Raw genomic sequence first — 16,996 nt, forward strand, 5'->3', positions numbered from 1 at the left:
GGTGTAATCTGGATATGGAGTTACTGATACAGGTGGAGTGGTAAGATAAACTCATCCTTTTATGTTTTTCTAGGTCGCAGATGCTATTCTAGGCAATCAGATGTTCACGCATTATGACCGGGCTCATATCGCTCAGCTGTGTGAAAAGGCTGGCCTCTTGCAGCGTGCGTTAGAACACTTCACTGACTTATATGATATAAAGCGTGCAGTCGTTCACACGCATCTTCTTAACCCTGAGGTATTTCAGTGTCTTGCCTATTAGTTACCATTAATTGGTATACTGAAAATGTGTTTGTGTAACCAAATGATCCATTGGATTTAATATTATTTCACTTATTTATTTTGTCCTCTAGTGGTTAGTGAATTACTTTGGGTCCTTATCAGTGGAAGACTCCCTAGAATGCCTCAGGGCCATGCTGTCTGCCAATATTCGTCAGAATCTACAGATCTGTGTACAGGTGGCTTCTAAGTATCATGAACAACTGTCCACTCAGTCTCTGATTGAACTTTTTGAATCTTTCAAGAGTTTTGAAGGTAATTAAAAGTTCGAATCATTTTAAATGACTTAAGATAGGCAAGAGGGGTATACATCATAGGTTATTAATGGTCATAGGCTATTGGAAATTCTTTCTCCAAGCTTATTTTGATGGAATATTTTAAGTTTTATTGTCAATAAATATAGTCAGGCATCATCTGTATCAGGTTCTAGGGACATGAGGTGAATAGACTGTCTGCATGGATATATTATAGGTCAGTTAAAGGCAGAATCTTAACATACAAATATATGTAGTAGCTTTGTCATATTTGAATAAGATGAAAATACTAATGATCGGGTATATAATGATCATGTTTATATTGTCTGACTTTTGTAATGGCAAAGGATTCTAGCCGAGGAAATTTTGTGACTTGTCCGTGTAGCAGGTTTTCTCAGTCTCAGTGCTATAGACATTTTGGGCTGGATGATTTGTTGAGTTGGAGGGTATGTTGTTGTATGCCTGTAGGATATTTGGCAGCATTGCTGGCTTCAGTTCAGTAAATGCCAGAAGCATCTGCTCCACCAGTTGTGACCACTGAAAATGGGAAGAAAACCATTTCGTCCACAGTTGAGAACCACTGTTGTACTGAGTGCTAATGTGATCACTGTCAGTGGCTTTTAGATTCCTTAGCTAAACATCTGGTCTCTGCTTAACTTTTCCTCCCTCTTTTTATTGGACTACTCTAGACAGAAGTAATAAGAGATTTCTACATAATTTTCTTAATTTTTTCAGTTCTTATGTTAACTGTGTGCTACATTTATACTCTTCATTCAGTACGTAGCCCCCAGCCGCATATAGCTGTGTAAATAAAAGTATTAAAATTGAATGCAATCAAAACTTTAGTTCTTTAGTCACACTAGCATTTCAGGTGCTCAGATGCCACATCTGGTTCGTGGCTGCTATGTTAGTTAGTGCTGATCTTAATAGAGTATTTGCATCACTGCAGAAAATCCTATTGGACAGCACTGCATTAAATTCTTTTTAAGCTACTTTTGTGTGTTTTCTATTAACTGCATATAAAAGCACCTGTGTAGTGGACTTCATTCAGAATTTCTCATCTGGAATATGTTGTGATAATTAGTTTTGATATTAAGTAGCTGTCTCCTATTTCTCAACTACCATTAGTAGAAAGCATTGAATTTTCTGGTCTGTAGGGATTAAAGTATAAATCCATTTATTGAACTGATTAGTGGATTATTTAATATTGAGTTTTTTGAGCAACTAGTTTTTATTTGGGAGTGGAGTGTGCAGTATAACAGTGTTTTGTTTGCTTGTTTTTTAGAAGTTTGGTATAATTGACATAATGTTTTTTAATTGCTTAAGTATTTTTTCAGGTCAGTTGCTCTCAAAGGTACACCTGTGCTTAATTTCAATTATTTCTTTCTTTAAGGTCTTTTTTATTTTCTGGGATCCATTGTTAACTTTAGTCAAGACCCAGATGTGCACTTTAAATATATTCAGGCAGCTTGCAAGACTGGGCAGATCAAAGAAGTAGAAAGAATCTGCAGAGAAAGCAACTGCTATGATCCTGAGCGAGTCAAGAATTTTCTCAAGGTAAGTGGTTTTGAGTAGCACATTTTCTGGTTGGCTTGAAGATCAGCAGTCCTGCAAGGGTTTGCTCATAGTTTAATTTTTTTTTCCCCTAAAAGTGAAATTCTTAGAATCTCAAAATTGTATACTGAATGATTTCTTCTAAATTTCATACTCTGTGGTTTCCTTTGAAATAAGGAAGGAAATTGGTAAGTAATATTTAAGAATGACCATCTGTTTAAGTAAAGAGAAAAAAAATCACTATCTTTAAGGAATTTCCTTTATTTCACTTTAATTTTAGAAGAAAATTTTTGTTAAGTGATTGTAGACACTCAGTGTTATTTTAGAATATCATTTAGGCACTTTTTGAATATTAAGTTCAGCTTGCCCTCAGTATTCTTTTAAGGGGCCTGTGTATGCCAAGGATTCCACTGTGTAAAGGAAATAGGTTTTTCTCTGTCATCAGTTAGCCCAATTCTAGAAATTAAATATTAATCATGCGCAATTTATAAACTGAAGGCACAGTCAAACAGAAAAACTACAGCTTTGTGACACACAAATTTGGTTATGGAAAAGTAGAACTGCCTGTGTTGGAGTGAAGAGTAATAGTTTAAAGATTCGTAGGTCTTTAAGGCACACCTAAGGGCAGTTTATTTTATTTAATGTTTAGCTTTGTCATACTTACTAATTACTTTGTGGGGAAAATAAGACTTTAACGTTGGCAGTCATTTATAAAAATTAGGAAATTACAGAACATTCAGATCCCCCCAATATGTATTTATACACTTTTAGTTCAGTTCAGTTGCTCAGTCATGTCTGACTCTTTGCGACTCTGTGGACTGCAGCACACCTTCCCTGTGCATTACCAACTCCCAGAGCTTGCTCAAACTCATGTCCATCGAGTTGGTGATGCCATCCAACCATCTCATCCTGTTGTTCCTTCTCCTGCCTTCAGTCTTTCCTGGCATCAGGGTCTTTTCCAGTGAGTCAGCTCTTCGCATCAGGTGGCCAAAGTATTGGAACTTCAGCTTCAGCATCAGTCCTTCCGATAAATATTCAGGACTGATTTCCTTCAGGATGGACTGGTTTGACCTCCTTTCAGTCCAAGGGACTCTCAAGAGCCTTCTCCAACACCGCAGTTCAAAAACATCAACTTTACACTTATATTAAAAATATATTAAATGATTTCAAAGATTGTATATGAAGTTCTTAAGTATTTTTTCTTTTGGAAGAATTTTAGATTGAAACTAAAACCAAAATATTCATTGTGTAAGTTAGTAGGAAAAAATAGCCTTTTCTTACTCCTACAGTGATCATTTTTAGATAATGTAGATTAAAGAGCTTAAACCCTTAGGAGTTTTAGTGTAATGATGTAAAATGCTGAAGTTGCCTTATATTTTAGATTAAAAGATAAACATTCCCCCAAAAGTATAATGTCTGGGCCATCGTGAATATTCTGAAGATCCTGGCTAGAATGATATGTGTGAACCCAAGACTTCTGGGGTCCGAAAAAAACATCCAAATGAGAAAGATTTGATACTCCGTGCTTGACCTAGTGTACCTATAGTACAAGTCAGTTCCTCCGTTGAGTATCAATACTGTATCCTTTTTGGAAAAATGCTACCAGATCTTAGTGATTTTGTTTTTCTTAAGCTCTCAGCTTTTATGCTTCAATTGTAATTTCTTTAGCATTGAGTTGTAATATTTGAGTTATCATATATATGTAAAGCAGGACTAAGTTAACTATTTTCACCTAATTATGATCTTAACGTTCAAAAAAAACTCTTGAAACTAGGATGTGGCTGTCTTACCTTGCTTACCCCTCGAGATCTAATTAGATGAGGAATCCCCCCTCCATGCTTGTGAATTGTGTGCAAATCTAATAGAGGAGAGTGGGTGTGAATTACGGGCTTTTGAACCAGTCAGACCTGGTTCAAATTCCTTTTCTTTCTATAATGAGCTGTTTATTCCTTCAGTAAATGCCTAGCTCTTACCTCAGGCAAATTAACGTGTTGCAGCCTCGGTTTCCCCAGCCACAAGCTGTGTTTGTGAGGAACCTGATGCCATAGGTGTTCAAGTGATAACCGTGCTTAATAAGCTGTGTTGGTGGCCTTGAAAATAAGCTATTATCAACCTTGCTAGCAGGCAAGTTTTGTTTTTCTGATTTTAAGTTATTCCTAACTTGAAGGAATTTTAATTCCCGCCCAAGTTAGAGGAAAAACCTAATCTCTTATTTAATAATTGGAGATGGGAGCTCAGTGCTAAGATGCCACTGTTGGCTATTCAGCCCAATGAGAATGAACATACTGGACCATTTACTCACTTTCCTTCCTGATCTGCCGTTTGTAGCTACATGCTACATCTGATCATCACTGGTATTCAACTTCATTTTGGAGGTACTAGTTGTATTATAATTGGTGGTGTATGTAAACTGTGATAATAAAAACACTTCTCTGAATCTAATCTTGAATATTAGACAAGGGCCAGTTATATACTAGGCACGAGGAGAGCAAAGAGTGATAGAATAAGAACTCTGCTTTAAAGTAGCCTGTAAGCAGGATGAAGTTCTGTCATTAGCGTTGACTTGTGCCCTAAACTTGTGGAACTCTAATCTTGCATAGAAAACATAAAACTGTTCTTCAGACCCATGCCTCTTGCTACTTTTGATCTTATTTTCCGTCTTTTTTTTTTCCTGGTTTTGTTTCAACCTCACTGGCCTGCTTGTTATTCCTGTAACTCCCCAAAACCTCTCCTGTCCCAGAGCCTTTGCTTGCCCTTTCCCATTTTCCTCACAGACCTTCCTGACCTGCTTCTGTACCTTCTTAGAGATTTCTAACCAAATGTCACAAGGAAGGATGTCTCAGATTACCCTCCTCCTATCTAAAATAAAACCTGTCTATCCTCACTACCCTCTTATCTTGTTCTCTTTTTCTTTATAACACTTAACATTGTCTCTTCCCACCAGAATGTAAGTCTCTTTGGGGAATGCTTACTTTGTCCCCTGATATATCTCCAAACTTTGTATTTAAGAAAACCTGAATTTGTTTATATAGTTGCCATTTTGATCCTAATGTCTCTAATCATAGTATCTAAGGAGTAACCTTTAAGTAAAATTTTAAAATGTTAATAGCATAATTATTTTATGTATGAAATCATATGCAAATTTAGGCAATTGAGAATGTATCCCAATTTTTCTACTTTTTTCAAATTTAAATTTTCTTTGCCAATACAAATAAGTTATCTTTCACAGTAGAAATCTTAAACACTCATGCATGAGACTAGAATACCTAAGTAATCTTGGATTACTTGCCAAGTATGTTTTATCCCTAAGTGGTTTATATATGTAGTAAACAAGATAAAGATTAAGTGTGTTGATGTTTGTTTTGTAGGAGAAACCTGCCCTATTAAAAAATCTTCTGCATAGGTAGATCAAACACTTTTTAGAAATGATTGTAGCCGCTGTTAGTGCAGAGTTTCCAATGGTGCTAAAGGACTTTCCTTGGTGTAAAAAAATCTGCAGCTGGACTTCCACTTCAGATTACAGCCATTTTGATTTTTTTATTACTATTTTACAGGATTTCTTACAACTCCAAGGTTTAGTGTTCCTGAACACTTCATAGACCAATCTTCAAATTATTTATAATTGGGTGGCTTATACATGCTAGACTTAGGAATTTTATTCTTACCTTGCAAATAATGTTCTTAGTGGCTGTCATTGAGGAAAGTCCTGTCCTGCTTAGTTCTCCTTTAGTAGACTGTTATATAGAGGAATCATTTATTGAGAAATGTTTCACTGTGTGTAAATGAATTCCTGATGGAAACTGTTGTTTTTTGTGCTGTACCTTATGTCTATGGAATGTAACAGGACATGTATCAGGTAAATGCCCAGTACAGGTGTTACCTACCTGTCTGTAACATCTGTGTCAGTCTGTAAGTAGGATTATAGCTTGGTATTTGTAATGGTAAAAGCAGTTCGCAATTTAAAGATGATTTAAATGCTTTTTATTTTATAAACCTTTTTTGTTTTTAATAGCAACATGTGGTGTATTTAAATTCATGGCCGTCACTATCATTCTGCTCCTTGTAGGATTTATTATAACAGTATTAGAAGCTGGCCATATAGATTTGAATGGGGAGGGGTGTTCTAGAAAGTCATCAGTTTGAAACAAATGTGAGCCATATATGCCTAATTTTGACAATGTGAGTCTAGCTCATAAAGCAACTACAAATTCAGTTGTTGCTATTAATGAAAGTCCCGGTGTGATGATTTTATATCTTGAGTGCCGCTGGAGACTTATAAATCTTGTTACTCTTTTGTTGTAAAGGGTATATGTGGGAAGGACCTGGTATTTTGCTATGACTCTGGATATTACTTCATAAAAATTCATGGAAACTGAGTTGGACGCTCTCCAACTATTGGGACATTTCTTTCTTTAAAAGAAGAACCAAGTTTATGTGAACCTTTCCCACAAGTGTGGAACCGATTCTCATTTTACACCGATAACCTCACAGAAGAAGAAAATTAAGGTTTCTTTTTTTTCCCTCCAGGAAGCGAAGCTAACAGATCAGTTACCACTTATCATTGTGTGCGACCGATTTGACTTTGTCCATGATTTGGTGCTCTATTTATATAGAAATAATCTTCAGAAGTATATAGAAATATATGTACAGAAGGTAAGTAAAACTTAGATAACTTGAAAATATAATCTTACAAATTTTACTTCTCACGCTGGACATCTTCATCCTTTTGAAACCCTGTGCGCAATAAGAGTGGTGTGCTACAGTGGCTTTCCGTTTTTTTTTTCCCAGCAGAATCCTTTCTTGGATTAAAATTTTACATGCATTCCAAGTATGTAAAACAGAACAGAACTGCAGTAGTTGAAAAGTTGAGTGGCCTATGCCTTACTTATCTGATAGTCCCTGAGGTATCCATGTAGAGGCCATAGCCTCCAAAGCACAGTATTAAAACCATCTTGAATAAAGGTATTAGAAACTTTGCATTCTAACTCCAGAAATAGAAGGGCAGTTTGCTATGATGGAGGCCTTGTTACCAGATAATATTTCCAGTCATTCTGTTCCTTTCGCTTCTTTGGACTTATTTCTCCTTAGGAGTAACCAAGGCAGACTTCCTACTAAATTCCTTTGTCTAGTTTCAAATTTAGAATCCGTTTATTACTGACTTTTAAAACAGGTTGAAGAGGATAATGCGTTTTTCTTGCTTTTTGCCTTTTTTTTTTTTTTTTAAGAACTCTTTTCAGTTTTGTTTCTTAGTAACATAATGACATTCTTCCTTTTTTTTAAACCGTAGGTGAATCCAAGTCGACTGCCTGTGGTTATTGGGGGATTACTTGATGTTGATTGCTCTGAAGATGTCATTAAAAACTTGATTCTTGTTGTAAGAGGTCAATTCTCTACTGATGAGCTTGTTGCTGAGGTTGAAAAAAGAAACAGGTGTAGTACTGTTTTAATCTTGACAAGTAGGGTAAATTATTAGTCTCTCCTAGCATGGTATTAAATAGAAGTGTAAGCTGTCAGTTGCCTAAAACTACTCAGTACGCATGGATCTTAATTCCCTAGAGATACCTAATTGAGAAGTGATAAGCTAGCTGTAACTTGCTGTATACGGCTGTCATGTAGAATATCTGTTAATCTAGTCATTCACCTTTTTTTGATTAATTTTAATTGGAGGATAATTTCTTTATAATATTGTGGTGGTTTTTGCCATACGTCGACATGAATCACCCATGGGTGCACATGTGTCTCCCCTTCCTGAACCCCGCTCCCAGTTCCCTCCCCACCGCATCCCTCTGGCTTGTCCCAGAGCACCAGCTTTGAGTGCCCTGCTTCATGCATTGAACTTGCTCTGGTCACCTATTTTACATACGGTAATGTACATGCTTCAGTGCTGTTCTCTCAAATCATCCCACCCTCGCCTTCTCCCACATAGTCCAAAAGTCTGTTCTTTACATCTTATGTCTCTTTTGCTGCCTTGCATATAGCATCTTTACCGTCTTTCTAAATTCCATATATATGAGTTAATATACTGTATTGGTATTTCTCTTTCTGACTTACTTCACTCTGTATGATAGGCTCCAGTTTCATCTACCTCCTTTGAACTGACTCAAATGAATTCTTTTTTAGAGCTGAGTAATATTCCATTGTACATATGTACCACAACTTCCTTATCCGTTTGTCTGCCCATGGACATCTAGGTTGCTTCCATGTCCTAGCTATGGTAAACAGTGCTGCAATGAATATTGGAGTACATGTGTCTCTTTCAAATCTGGTTTCCTTGATGTGTATGCCCAGCAGTGGGATGGCTGGGTCATATGGCAGTTCTGTTTCCAGTTTTTTAAGGAATCTCCACACTGTTCTGCATAGTGGCTGTACCAGTTTGCATTCCTACCAACAGTGTAAGAGCATTCCCTTTTCTCCACACCCTCTCCAGCATTAATTGTTGTAGACTTATTGATGGCAGTCATTCTGACCAATGTGAGAGGATGTCTCACTATGGTTTTGATATGCATTTCTCTAGTAATGAGCATTCACCTTCTTTTTGCATGTTTATAATTATGTTAAGTCAAACCACATAGCTGTGTGTTTTTAATGTAAACTATCTAAAAAGCCTCCTTTTAGGTATGATACCTAGGAACTAATTCCTGTCTGGTAAATTATCAAGTATGACAAGAGAAAAGCATTCCCTGTGTATTCCCTGAGTTAAACTTGTTTTTAAGTTGAACCTTGATATAATATAAGTTAGGAATTTCCAGTAGAAGAGAACATACTATGAGTGCTTCTAATACTTATATCATGAAGTCTTTTTTTAGCCAGGACATTGTGTGTTCACAAAGTGCTGATGTAGTAAATGAGGTTAGTGAGAAGTAATGAGGTTAAGTGGGAAGTTCCTCTAGCAGTGAAACCATCTCAAGAATAGGGTTTAATTTTAACCTGAGTTGGTACAAGTGTTCTACTAATGGTAATCACAGAATTTATATCTAAATGTTTCAAGCTAAATGTTTCAGAAAATGTTTGAAAAATTCTGCACTTAAGGACAATGGAGATGTAGAATATATACTGATTTTTATTTTTTTAAAGCTTGAGACTGATTTAAAGTGATTATTGTTGTATAGTTGCTAAGTCATATCCAACTCTTATGTGACACCATGGACTATAGCCTACCAAGTGCCTCTTTCCGTGGATTTCTTGTAACTATTTAACGTGTTATTTAAACCACGGTAAGAGTGTTGGTCATCTGAACCATTGGGAAATAAGCTATAACTTATGATTTTATGACTGCTAGAATTTTAAACCTAGAGCTTCTAAAGTTACCAGATTTTGTTCCCAGTATGTGTTTACGGTACTGCTTCTTTTTGCTGTATGAAATGTCGCATGTTAATTGTGGTAAAATTAAAAGGAACCTCAGATAATCTGGCTTGTTTTCTCATACCACATCTCTGTCCTACTCCTAAACAACATTACTCAGAAGTCCAGCCATTTGCCCCATATAAAAAAGAATAATCTGTGAATCTGTAGTCTCTTCTCTCTCTGTCCTATCTAGATAATGTAGCAGATAGGTCCAGGAGAGTATGAAAGACAGTCTTATATATCTTCTATGTGACATTGGACAAATCCTTTAACCATCTCTGAGTCTTAATTTCTCAGTTTCTGATAGAAGTGTTGAGAATTCAAAATAGGATATGGGAAAGCACTTTATAGACCATAAAGTACTTACATAGCATGTCAAGAGTGTGCTATTTATAATATAGTATGTGTATATGTGGGTTTTTTGTGTGTTTCTTTTCCTGTTTTATTTTCTTACTAGATTGAAACTGCTTCTGCCTTGGCTGGAGGCCAGAATTCATGAGGGCTGTGAAGAGCCTGCTACTCATAATGCATTAGCCAAAATCTACATAGACAGTAATAACAATCCAGAGCGGTTTCTTCGGGAAAATCCTTACTATGACAGTCGTGTTGTTGGAAAGTATTGTGAGAAGAGAGATCCGCATCTGGCCTGTGTTGCTTACGAGCGTGGCCAGTGTGATCTGGAGCTTATCAATGTGAGTACTGCTGGCTGACATATAGAGAAGACAGCATTTTTAAAACCTGTTATATAATGTTACACTAGTGAATTTTGAGAGTTTCAGAGTGGTTTTAGGTAATATGGAGCATTTTTGGAAGATGCATGCTTTTTTTAAAAAAACTTTGCTGATAATTATGAACTTAAACTGGCCAAAGTAGTTGATTACATTTATATTTACCCATTGACATTTATGCCCCCGGTTTTATCACACATGTTCTCATACACTCATATGTACACACACATGTATATATTTTTTACATATACGTGTATATGTATAGGCACATCTGAACTTTTAACCTTATGAGAATAAATTGCATACCTCATGGCCTTATAAGCCTTCAGTGTGTATTTCCTAGGAATAAGGGTATTCTCTTTCATGAGCACATTATGGATAGCAACCTCAGTCAATCTGACACCAGTAGAATACTGTTAAAAACCTGTTTCATTCTGATTTTGTCAATTGACCTGAGAATGTCTTTTAAAAGAAAATTTTCCCTTTAGTCTAGGATTACATACTGCTTGTACGTGTCATATCTTTCATGTCTCTTTTAACCTGAAACAATTCTTCAGCCTTTCTTTGTCTTTTATTGACAGACATAATTGTAAAAATAGTCTTTTTCTCTTTTTTTATTGAAGGTAAAATTCACATAACATTAGCCATTTGAAAGTGAATAATTCAGTGGCAGTACATTTACAGTGTTGTGTCATCACTGTATCTCTCTTGTTCAGAGTTCTTGTTCCAAGTTTTCATCACCACACGAGGAAATCCAGTACTCACTAAGCAATTGTTCCACATTCCCCGCCTCCTTCCAGCCCCTGACAACCTCCAAACTGCCTTCTGTCTCTCTGGATTCACCTATTCTGCGTATTTCTTATTAGTGAAAAATCTCTTGAAAAAATAGAATGTTCCTCGCTTTGAATTTCTCTTATTGTTCCTCCTGATTAGATTTAGATTGTATGTTTCCATCCAAAATGCATTACTTAAGTGATGTTTTTCTTATTCTGTAACATGCAAAAGCACCTGATGTCCTTAGTCCTTAAATTTGAGGGTCACTTTTTATCAAGTTGTCAGCTTCTCCATTATAGAAATAAATTTCCCCTTATAGATGTGTTTCCCCTTGCAGGTATTAAGACCATGCGAGTATCCTACTGTGTGTGTGTGTGTGTGTGTGTGTGTGTGTGTGTTCCCCTTGCAGGTGTTAATTAGTCTGTGAGGAGACAGTTAAGACCATGTGAGTATCCTATTTGTGTGTGTCCCCGCCCCCAATTTTGACTGTTAATTCTTACTAAGCTATTCTTAATGTGTTGGTTGCAAAATGACAATTTTCCAGCTTCATCACTTTCTCCGCATTTATCAGTCAGCTTGCATATTTTCATGGACTTACGAGTTCTGTGGGTTAATGACGCATGGTTTTGATTTTCAAATTATCCCCATTTTGGCTGATAGAAATCCCATGAGCCTGCCTCTCATGGCTTTGTGTCATGATCTCATTGCTCTTGAGCACATCTTGTTTCCTGGTCCAGCAAGTTATACAAGCTCATTTTATACCCTCCCCTGCCATGGATCATCCATTTTTTTGAAGGACTTTGATTTTGTTCAGTGGGGAGTGCCATTAGAAACCCAGATCTAGATTCTAGGGTGTATTTCCTTCTAGGATCTTTGAGTTGGGAAAGAATGCATCTGTGAACATACAAATTCATATACGTATGAACATATGTATGCATATACACATGGGAAAATGAACACTGAAAGAAAGCTCTGAAGGTGGACTAGCCTTACCAGATGTTAAAGCACATTATAAAACCTCTGTAATTAAAAATTGCATCCTGGTGCATGAATACACAGGCCAGTAGAGTAAAATATAAAAGTCCAAATACAGATCCACCATCAGGGTGCTTTTTAAAAGCCTTCAAAAATTAATAACTTTTTTCTGTTGTTTGAATTTTAATAAGAAAAATATGGTTGTAAGTTACTAAAGATTACATGTAGAAGTAATGGATTTTTTTTTTTTTTGGTATGAAACACTAAATAGGGTATAATGATAGGATATAACCTTTTAAAATTACAGTCAGTCTGTAGAAAGCTTTTATTGTTTACCTTGAAATTAATCTTTAATTTCTCATTTAGGTCTGCAATGAGAATTCCCTCTTCAAAAGTCTGTCTCGCTATCTGGTACGGCGGAAGGACCCAGAATTGTGGGGTAGTGTGCTGCTGGAAAGCAATCCTTACAGGAGACCCCTCATTGATCAGGTAAAATTTGCAAATGCATTCATCTTTTTAACTATAAATAAAACCTTTTCCCTCATCATATACCAAATATACTCAAATGGATCATATTTAACTGTGAGAGATGGCAGTAAAAAATAGAAGAAAATAAAGATTATACTAAAATATATATATATATATATATATATATAAAAATGTTAACGAAAATGAAGTATATCTTCTCCAAGAAAATACATCCCCAAGGAGAGAATTTCATTACATAAGACTCCCTCAACTCATCATAGCTAAAAGGATAACAGTAAATTAAACATTTAATAAAATCAGTAAGAATTACTGTTACAGATACCTGAGAAGTAACCAAATTGATTGGAAACATTCAAGACAAGGGTAAATCAGCAAAGGATAAAGACTGGTGAATGATCTAGTAGATAAATGTTAAGTCTCAATAGTAAGCAAAGAAGATGCGAGTTTATAGCTATAAATAATTGAAAACATTTTTTAAAACCTTAAAAATTGAAGGTTGTTAATAATGGTTCTTAAATTAATAATAGAAGTATGAATATGGAAGAGAGTAAATTGAAGAATATTAATTTTTCATTCCTCTTCTAGGAAGCATTTCTAAGGGAAATTCCCAAATTGATACAAAGCTTCCTAGAGCAAATATTCATTGCTGCATCTGGGAGGCATGCAAATAGCCATAAACAGAAGAATTACTGAGTATATAATGCCACATGTATATGGTTGAACTTTATGTGACCATTAAATTGATAATGAGGAGTGGTTATTAGGAATAATTTTTAATCAGGGAAAAGATAGAAATTATACAAGTAGGGTGATTCCTCTACCCATCCCCACCCCCCCCCCCCCCCCCCCAAAAAAAAAAAAATTTGGAAGTACACATTACGGATATATGTGGACTTACGTAGAAAGATCTTTGGGTGGTAAATTATCTGATTCCTTCTTCTCGACCTTTCATTTTCTACTGAGAGGCCAGCTTATTCTTATAAGATAATATCATCAAAACCACCGGAACTCTCAGTACTTATTCTTTGTATATCCTCTGCAGGTTGTACAGACAGCCTTGTCTGAAACTCAGGACCCCGAGGAAGTGTCAGTAACTGTCAAGGCCTTTATGACTGCAGACCTTCCTAATGAACTCATTGAACTGCTGGAGAAAATAGTCCTTGATAACTCTGTATTCAGTGAACACAGGTATGCTATGAGAGGGGTTTCCTGGCTCTTTATAGTCAGTCTTTAATTATGGCCTGTCAGTTTGGGAAAGGAACAAAGAGACAAATGTTAAGAGAATGTTATCTTAATTCTCATTCTTCTAATACCCTCTTGTGACCCTATCTCCTGAGACGAAATACTTAAGAGCTACAGTGTTTATTCGTTATGACTAATGAGCCTTTCAAATATTGCATTCAAATCTTTCTTTCTTAAAGGAACCTGCAAAACCTCCTCATCCTCACTGCAATCAAGGCTGACCGTACACGTGTTATGGAGTACATTAACCGCCTGGATAATTATGATGCCCCAGATATTGCCAACATCGCCATCAGCAATGAGCTCTTTGAAGAAGCATTTGCCATTTTCCGGAAATTTGATGTCAATACCTCAGCAGTGCAGGTAAACCTTGACATTACCCGAGCTGATTTCCTGTGTAATGCCTTCTCTTGGTTCACTGTATGCATTGTCCTCGGAGAAAGGGCATAATTTATTACTGTGATAATAGAAGAGCAATAAAATCCTAACTGTTTAAATGTAATTGCTAAATGGTAAGATTCATTGTTCTATAACTGATGAAGAATTGGTTGCCTAGGTCTTGATCGAACATATTGGAAACTTGGATCGGGCATATGAGTTTGCTGAACGCTGCAATGAACCGGCAGTCTGGAGTCAGCTCGCAAAAGCTCAGTTGCAGAAAGGAATGGTGAAAGAAGCCATTGATTCTTATATCAAAGCAGATGATCCTTCATCATACATGGAAGTTGTTCAGGCCGCCAATACTAGTGGTACGACTTCTCACCTTTATGTGTTTGCCAGAAAGTGTGCCTAAGCTAAGCATTAAGTTTTACATCCGTTCTGCATTGTGTTGGAGCTAGAGACTGGTGGTTTGCCCTCCTCCTTAGTGCAGATATTAAATTCTGATCTAGTTCTAATCTGATAACTTTAAGGAGAAGAGGGATTCAGCTCTTCATTTGGTCAGTAGTAATACAGAGACATTAATAGAAGTTTCACTATTTTGATACCTTTCACAGTTTACATTTGTTACTCTCTATACTGTTTCTTTGAAAAGGAAATTAATAGCAGTTCTCATGTACTTCAGCGAGAAGATAGATGTTGATATCGTAGTGTTTGGATTTATTCATTTGTTTTTCTGTACCTAGGAAACTGGGAAGAGCTGGTGAAGTACTTGCAGATGGCCCGCAAGAAGGCTCGTGAGTCCTATGTGGAGACAGAATTGATCTTTGCGCTGGCTAAAACAAACCGCCTAGCAGAGTTGGAAGAGTTCATCAATGGGCCAAATAATGCTCATATCCAGCAAGTGAGTTTCTCATTCAAATTTTTTTTTTTAAGGAGTGTAAAAATAGTTGGGTAACTTTACTAGCTTATTAGGATCAACACATGACAACTGAAAGTTACTAAGGAAAAACCTTACTGGAAAAATGTTGTTTCTTCATATTAAATTGAGTCCTAACTTTGAAAGGAGACTGAGTTTCGGCTTGCTGAAAATGGTTTGTGTTTTTTTCAGGTTGGTGACCGTTGTTATGATGAAAAAATGTATGATGCTGCTAAGTTGTTGTACAATAATGTTTCCAATTTTGGACGCTTGGCATCCACCCTGGTTCACCTGGGTGAATATCAGGCAGCTGTTGATGGAGCTAGGAAAGCCAACAGTACCCGAACATGGAAAGAGGTAATCTAAATGACAGTTTGATTGATGAATTAAGATGCTATTTAGGAATATTCTTTAAACTGATTAATTGAATTAACCAGCCATATTACACTTGAGTTCACATAACTGAAATTTTTAAAATTGTAGGTCTGCTTTGCCTGTGTAGATGGGAAGGAGTTCCGTCTCGCTCAGATGTGTGGGCTTCATATTGTAGTACATGCAGACGAGTTGGAGGAACTTATCAACTACTATCAGGTAATGCATTGAAGTCTTTTATGTTAACTGAGATCTTTTGCCACGGATATTCTCATCTTTAATTGCATTTTTTCTATTATTTAGGATCGTGGGTATTTTGAAGAGCTGATAACCATGTTGGAAGCAGCACTGGGACTTGAGCGAGCTCACATGGGGATGTTCACCGAATTAGCTATTCTGTATTCTAAGTTTAAGCCACAGAAAATGAGGGAGCACCTGGAGCTGTTCTGGTCCAGAGTGAATATTCCTAAGGTAACTAACCTTTCATTGTAAGGCAACTCTATAGCTAAAACAATACTTCAGTTTTCATTAAAAAAAATTTTTTTTTTCCTATTAACTAGAATTAGAGACCCATATCTAAAGCAATTAAATCTTCCTTGTGCAGGTGCTAAGAGCTGCAGAACAAGCCCATCTTTGGGCAGAATTGGTGTTTTTGTATGACAAATACGAAGAATATGATAATGCCATAATTACCATGATGAATCATCCTACTGATGCATGGAAAGAAGGGCAGTTCAAAGACATCATTACCAAGGTATGTACCTTCTTTAGAAGATAGTCTTTAGAAGGACGAAGCTCATGAGGAAATAACTCTACCTCATATATGGATTTTTGCTGTCTTAGGTTGCCAATGTGGAGCTATACTACAGAGCAATACAATTCTACTTAGAATTCAAGCCACTGTTGTTAAATGATTTGCTGATGGTGCTGTCTCCACGGTTGGACCATACTCGTGCAGTCAATTATTTCAGCAAGGTAATAATTTTTAAAACCTCAAAAATTCATAGCTAGAAACTAAGACGTTCTTGGATAACTTTGTCCATTAGCAATGTACTACATTTGTAACACACCCTTATTTTAAAGGTTAAACAGCTACCGCTGGTGAAACCCTATTTGCGTTCAGTTCAGAACCACAACAACAAATCTGTGAATGAGTCACTGAACAACCTCTTTATTACAGAAGAAGATTATCAGGTAAAACATTTTGGTTCTTGGACGTGTTCTCGAAATTCACAAAATTTAATTTTTTTCTCAAAAATCTCAAAATTTACAATTCTCAAAATTGTAAAGTTGGTGTGTTTTGCAGTTTAAAAAGCCTATCATCCCTTAGGATGGTAAACAGTAGGTACTTGTGTGCCTTGGATCTAAATTTAGTCAGGTTTTCAGGATTGATAAATATGATATCTCCTAATTAAATGTCAGGTTTGCAGAGTCCAAGTTAATGCTTTAGAAAAATACTATGGTTACTTCATCCGTAAACATCTAGATTGTATATTGAGTTGAAAAAGTTTTTGATCTCTTAAACTAGTTCATAAACCTTATATGGTATTAACTCTTTTATTCACTGTTTTTCTTGGCCAGTAGCTTATCAGTACCTGTCTTTTTCCTTTGTGAAGAATTTTGCAGAAACGTAAAAGTTAAGGTTAAGCTAAATTGCCTTTTAGCTTAGACTGAGGAATGTTGATACT

The 16,996-nt window shown here is 36.2% G+C and overlaps 1 protein-coding gene across 3 annotated transcripts in view; it reads left to right on the plus strand.

The window, feature by feature from the left end:
- The window catches only part of CLTC (clathrin heavy chain), a 69,934-nt gene that overhangs the window by 38,972 nt on the left and 13,966 nt on the right, over positions 1–16,996 (plus strand). For all 3 annotated transcript variants that reach the window (XM_024979563.2, XM_024979562.2, NM_174023.2), the window contains 17 exon segments: positions 74–238; positions 354–534; positions 1,927–2,090; positions 6,615–6,740; positions 7,375–7,517; positions 9,889–10,123; positions 12,275–12,397; positions 13,440–13,585; positions 13,819–14,002; positions 14,196–14,388; positions 14,764–14,921; positions 15,129–15,293; positions 15,420–15,527; positions 15,612–15,779; positions 15,913–16,062; positions 16,152–16,283; positions 16,392–16,502. In XM_024979563.2, the coding sequence (XP_024835331.1) occupies positions 74–238; positions 354–534; positions 1,927–2,090; positions 6,615–6,740; positions 7,375–7,517; positions 9,889–10,123; positions 12,275–12,397; positions 13,440–13,585; positions 13,819–14,002; positions 14,196–14,388; positions 14,764–14,921; positions 15,129–15,293; positions 15,420–15,527; positions 15,612–15,779; positions 15,913–16,062; positions 16,152–16,283; positions 16,392–16,502 (2,652 nt within the window).

This window comes from Bos taurus, chromosome 19, assembly GCF_002263795.3.
Source record: "Bos taurus isolate L1 Dominette 01449 registration number 42190680 breed Hereford chromosome 19, ARS-UCD2.0, whole genome shotgun sequence".
In the NCBI taxonomy this organism is placed as follows: Eukaryota; Metazoa; Chordata; class Mammalia; order Artiodactyla; family Bovidae; genus Bos; species Bos taurus.